The sequence below is a fragment of the Aristolochia californica genome, unplaced genomic scaffold (assembly GCF_029961685.1).
Source record: "Aristolochia californica isolate CCGP_79_NKW_82.1479 unplaced genomic scaffold, dmAriCali1.0.hap1 SCAF_9, whole genome shotgun sequence".
Lineage (NCBI taxonomy): Eukaryota > Viridiplantae > Streptophyta > Magnoliopsida > Piperales > Aristolochiaceae > Aristolochia > Aristolochia californica.
Genome location: NW_027182290.1, coordinates 10,356,103 through 10,362,139, shown reverse-complemented (window position 1 = coordinate 10,362,139; position 6,037 = coordinate 10,356,103). Strand labels below are relative to the sequence as shown.

Below are 6,037 nucleotides of genomic sequence, written 5' to 3'. Positions count from 1 at the left end.
TTGGAGCTTTAACCACACGTAATCTCCTGGGGAATAATATACTTCTTGGTGCTTCTTATCATAATAGAACTTCATAGAGTGTTGGGCCTCTTGGAGATGAGTATGCACCTCAGTGAGCATAGCGTTTCTTTTAGCTAACACTTGGTCCAAAGTGGCGACTTTGGATGCCTCTGGTTCGTAGGATAACAAATGAGGTGGATCTCTGCCATAAACTACCCTGAAAGGAGTAGTTCCCAGTGCGTTGTGGTAAGAGGTGTTATAGAAAAATTCTTCCCAGATGAGCCACTTAACCCACCGTTTAGGTGAGTCCCGTACAAAACAGCGAAGATACATTTTCATCGTGCGATTGATGACCTCGGTCTGTCCGTCAGTCTGTGGATGATAGGCAAAAGAGAATGCCAATTGGGTGCCATGTAAATTGAATAATTCTTTCCAAAAGGTACTGGTAAAAATGGCATTCCTGTCACTAAAAATGGATGCTAGAATCCCGTGTAATCGGACAATTTGGTCCATAAATAACCGAGCTACATGAGCAGCAGTATATGGCTGCGCCAAAGAAATGAAGTGACCATATTTTGAAAAATGGTCAACCACAACTAATATCACGGATTTACCTGATGAAGTTGGAAGGCCATCAATGAAATCCATGGAAATGTCAGACCATGTTTGAAACGGTAGCTGCAGAGGTTGTAGTAGGCCGGCAGGACTTAAAGATTCGGCCTTGTTTCGTTGACAAATCTGACAAGCAGCTACATAATCAGCAATCATGCTCTTCATAACCCTCCAATAAAATTCCCGACTGATTCGAAAATATGTTTTCTGTCGACCCTCATGTGTGCTATCATGGAAAGAGGACACAATGGTGTGAAGAAGTGGGGACATATGATGCATAAAAATCTTGTTTTTGTATAGGATAAGACAATTCTGAATCGTCCAATGACTGGTTGTTGTCCCTTGCTGAATATCTTGATATAATGAAATAAGTTCTGGATATTGATGTGTCTCCTCACAAATAGAATCCAACAAAAGTGAACGTGGGTGGTTGAGAGCATAAACCCCCAAATTGATGTGGTTCTGGAATGTCCCGACGAGACAAAGCATCAGCCCCCAAATTCAAACTGCCTGGCTTATATTGAATTGTAAAATTGAAGCCCATGAGTTTACTCAACTAGTGCTACTGTGGTGATGTGGTGAGGGGTTGCTAAAGAAGATACTTGAGGCTGTAATGATCTGTATGAATCAGAATTGGTCATTCCCAAAGATAAGGCCGCCAATATTGGATGGCTTTGGCTAACCCAATCAGTTCCCTCTCATATGCGGCTAACTTGTGGTGGTGTTGTCCCAACTGGCGGCTGAAATAAGCGATGGGGTGTCTCAGTTGCTGTAACACTGCATCAATACCTCCTCTGAACGCATCACATTCCACCACAAAGGATTCATCAAAATCTGGAAGTTGTAGCACATGCGTTGAGGCTAAGGCCTCCTTTAACTGCTGAAAGGCCTGTGCTGCTGAGGGAGACCAGGTGAATGCATGTTTCTTGAGAAGGTTGTTGAGTGGTGCTGCTATCTGGCCATAAGTACGGATAAATTTTCTGTAATATCCCAAGAGGCACAAAAATCCCCTTAATGCGGTAAGGTAGGTGGGAGGAGGCCAATCTGTGACGGCTTGTATCTTACTCTGGTCAACCTTCACGCCCACTGTTGATATAACGTGGTCCAAATATGCCACTTCTGAAGTGCCCATAGAACATTTGGATTCATTCAAAACCAAATAATGGGAGTGTAGAATGGTAAATACCTGATGGAGGTGTTGGAGATGTTCGTCCCAATTTGTGCTATAGACCAAGATGTCATAAAAAATACTAACACAAATTTCCGCAGAAGTGAGGAAAATACCTCATTCATGAGGGCCTAGAAGGTGGAGGGCGCATTGGAGAGACCGAAGGGCATGATGAGGAACTCGAAATGACCGTGGTGCATGCGGAACGCAGTCTTCTCCACATCTGCAGGATGAACTCTAATTTGATGATAGCCCAATTTCAAATCTAACTTGGTAAAAATCGTAGCACCATGTAACTCATCCAGAAACTCATCCACCACTGGAATGGGGAACTTGTCTTTAATTGTACGAAAATTGAGTTGCATGTAGTCAACACAAAACCTCCATGATTTATCCTTTTTGCGGACCAGTAAAACAGTGGATGAGAAGGGAGACCTATTGGGCTGAATAACTCCCTGAGCGAGCATATTCAGGCACTGTCTTTTGATTTCATCTTTCTGTATATGTGGGTAACGATAAGGATGCACCACCACTGGATCAGTTCCCAACTTCAAACGTATGTGGTGATCATAGTGACGCACTAGTGGTAGACCAGTAGGGTCATTAAATAAATCCGTAAAAGCTGTAAATAATGGAGATAACTTACAATCACCAGTCCTCTGAATCTGGAAAGTGTGAAGTGCGGCTGGCACCTATGCCTTAATACCCTGCAATGTAATCTAGCCCTGTTGTGTTGTAAATGTCATAGTCCGAACCTGAAAATCCCACAATATAGGGCCTAATAGCTGAAGCCATTTTACCCCGAGCACCAAATCAAATCCTGGTAAAGGAATGACAAGTAAGTCAGCCTTAAATGGATGTCCCTCAATAGTAAAAGGGGTGGCTGCACATAACCCAACACTAGCAATTTTAGCCCAATTGGCCACTGAAACCGACAGACCCTTTTGCTATTGGATTTCTAATCCCAATTGTTTCGTTGCGGGCTCACTGATAAAATTATGTGTGCTGCCAGAATCAACTAAAGCAAGTAACTGGAGATGGTGTAATTGTGCCTTTACCTGCATGGTATTAGAACTACGCAAGCCATGCATGGCATGGAGGGAGAGCTTTGGTTCTTGTTGTTCCTCTTCAATAATATCAGCTTCATGAAGCACTTCTGAACCCTCTTCCCAAAGTTCAATACTGAATAATCTTTTGCAGGTATGTCCTGGGAGAAATTGTTCATCGCAATTAAAACAGAGGCCCTTGGCCTTTCTTTCCTCCATTTCCAGTTTAGTCAAGAATTTACGTGGAAGATTGTGGGGGGGCACATTTGTAGACTGCTCTGTATGGTTAGGGGCTGAAGAGCCAAAACGTGGCCCAGGTGCAGTACCAAGTAGTCTGTTGGTCCAAAAGGGTTTTCGGCCTAATGATTCCCTTAGAACTCTTTGTTTCTATTCGACAACCCTGGCATAATTCATGGCTGAGTCCAAGTATGTAAGACCAAGTAATTCCACTTCCAAGTGAACCGACTCGGTCAAGCCCGCATTAAAGATCTGAACATGCAGGTGAGGAGGAACAACTTCACTCGTGCGGGCCAATCTTTCCTTAAATGTTTTCTGGTACAGTTCTAAAGTGTCAGTCTGTTTATAGTTGATCAATTCCCCCACTGGATTGCTACTAGCTGGAGGTCCAAACCTCATCTGGCAAGCAAGTTTAAAATTTAGCCAATCCTGAGTCGAATGGACATTCAGTAGTGATGGAACCACATGAGCGCTTGATTGAGTAGGTGGTAGGAGGCCAACGTGAGCTTGTCCACATCCAACATTTGTTGATGAAGGAAAAATTTCTCACATTTCGTGAACCAAAGTAAAGGATCCTTTGAGCCATCATATGTAGAAAAATTGAGTTTAAAGTACCTGGGAACCGTAGTTGGTCCCTGTGTGTGAGCAGCCATAAGAGCAGTTTGTGGGCACAGTGGTGGTGGTGGTGGTGGCATGAAGTGTGGGTGGTTTGCTGCCGGTGGTTGAGAGTTTGTAATTGGTGGTGGCCCTGCCGATTGAAGTGCTGCAAGCTGGTAGATGACGGTTTGGAGAGAAGATTCCAGTTCATGAAGGTTGAATCTCATTTGTTCAGTCACTCAAGAAAGATAGAGCTAATCTCTTAGGCGATGCCAAAAACCAGCGGATAACAAAATCAGTATACTAGACAATCAATATAACTTCAATGACGCCATGGCAGCAGTATACAGGGGGATGAAGATCATTAACTAGCCAATGACCAGCCAAAATGACCATAGACGAGATCAGCAAATTAATGAGAGGATCAGACCTTACTCAGAAAAATGGAACCCTCCCAAGTTCAGAAAGGTCTTCCTTCTTCGTTCTTTCTCAACGCAACAACTTCAGAAAGCTAAGCCTGATTCAGGGCCAGAGGATTGTGCCTAGCAGTGAGACCAAATAGTGGGTCCAGGCACCAAATTGACAATGGAGGCACCGAGCTAGGTCTCATGGAGAAGGAGTTGTAACTATGAAAAAACAAACCATCAGAAAATAAAAATATGAATTTTTGAAATCCTGAAAACCATAGCTACGAGTCCTAAAAATCAATGTTCTGATAGCATGCTGATTTTTAGGACTTCAAGGATTTAGCTCATGGAGAAAAAGAGAAAGGGACTCATTAAGAGAAAACCAGAGGAAGAAGAGGTTATGGACTGGCCTTCCCCTAAAGTTCAATTTATAGATTAATCAAACTACTATATTATAATAATACCCCTGAACTTAGGGTTTAGGGTTTAGGGTTTTAACCTTGGAACTTCAACCTAATTACATCAATGCCATCTCTTTGAGATAACTCTTTATTTACCATCCTGCCATCATTATATGGGCATGTGGGCCTTCTCCTTGATCTATGGGCCTTGAGCCCATCTTCCACATCTCTTAGATGTTTGGATCTTCCTTGGTCTTATGGGCTTGGGTCCATCTTCCAACACACTTGGATATGTGGGCCTTCCTTGGTCGTGTGGGCTTGGGCCCTATCTTCCAACATTTATATCGGATTATTTCATGGGTCCTTTTACAATGTTTATTATTTTGGTTTGTGTTATATGTGTTGGAAGATGATCATGTTATATGGGCCCAAGCCCATTACAGCTGTTGTTATTATGTCTCATTGGATGAGACATTATTATTGAAGAAGAGGTGGCCTCAGTGTATGTTACATCACCATGACGAAGGAGCTTATTACTACATCCACTACCTGTAAGAACATCTATGTTATTTCACCTTGATGGAAGAGTTTATTACTAATTCTATGTTATACCCCCATGAATTGGCATTTATTACTCCTACCACACGACCAAGGAAGGCCCACATATCTAAGAGTGTTGAAAGATGGATCCTAGCCCATAAGATATGGGTCCACAGAAGATGGGTTCAAGCCCACACGACCAAGGAAGACCCACATACCTAAGAATGTTGGAATATGGGCTCAAGCCCATAAGATATGGACCCAGAGAAGAGTTTCAGTTTAAAGGTGTTTTAGTCATGTTAATCTTTTGTTTATTTTGGGTTATTTAATTATGCTAGGACTTATTTTTAATTGGTAGAGTTTGGGTGTAATTGTGACAAAGGTAGTTTTATTGTAATTGGAATCTACTACCTTCCTCTATTATAAATAGAGGTTCATGTACTCTGATTATAATAATTCAATGAAGTATTTCCTTTTTCCATAAATTCAATATACATCAACAGAAAAGAAAACCTTTACCGATAATGAGTATGATTTATTCTAGAAAATAAAAACACTGATGGGTTCTACTCCAAGTTCTTCCTCAACTGTTATTGCCACCACCACTTCAGGTATGATATTTGCCTCCTCTTCATCCTGGATAATTGACTCATGAGCCTCCGAGCATCTCACAAGTAACAAAAATCTACTACACTCAGCTTCTCCTTGTCTCTCACATAAATTTTTTACCATAGCTAACTTCTCTCAAACTAAAGTTCTAGGGAAAGGATCCACTTCTTTTACACCATCACTTCCACTCACAGATGTTCTTTTTGTTCCTACTTTCTCCTTGAATCTTTTATCTGTTAGCCAGCTCACAAAATATTTTAATTGCTCCAACACCTTCTCACCCACTTCTTGTGTGTTTCAGGATCTTATAATGAGGCAGGTGATTGGTGAAGGCAGTGAACAAGGGGGGCTATACTACATGGACGTGCCAAAAATAAATATTGTTTCAACCAGTGAAACTGAGACAGGTCTATGACACAA

The 6,037-nt window shown here is 41.9% G+C and overlaps 1 protein-coding gene across 1 annotated transcript; it reads right to left on the bottom strand.

The window, feature by feature from the left end:
* Positions 1 to 1,249: 1,249 nt before the first annotated feature.
* On the bottom strand, positions 1,250 to 1,744 carry LOC137940635 (uncharacterized mitochondrial protein AtMg00860-like). Its single transcript, XM_068785789.1, has one exon. The coding sequence runs from the start codon at positions 1,742 to 1,744 to the stop codon at positions 1,250 to 1,252; it is 495 nt and encodes a 164-aa protein (XP_068641890.1).
* Between the last annotated feature and the right edge of the window lie 4,293 nt (positions 1,745 to 6,037).

Bases quoted from the DNA above. Each gene is read 5' to 3' on its own strand.
- LOC137940635 (XM_068785789.1), bottom strand. From the start codon at position 1,744: ATGGGCACTTCAGAAGTGGCATATTTGGACCACGTTATATCAACAGTG.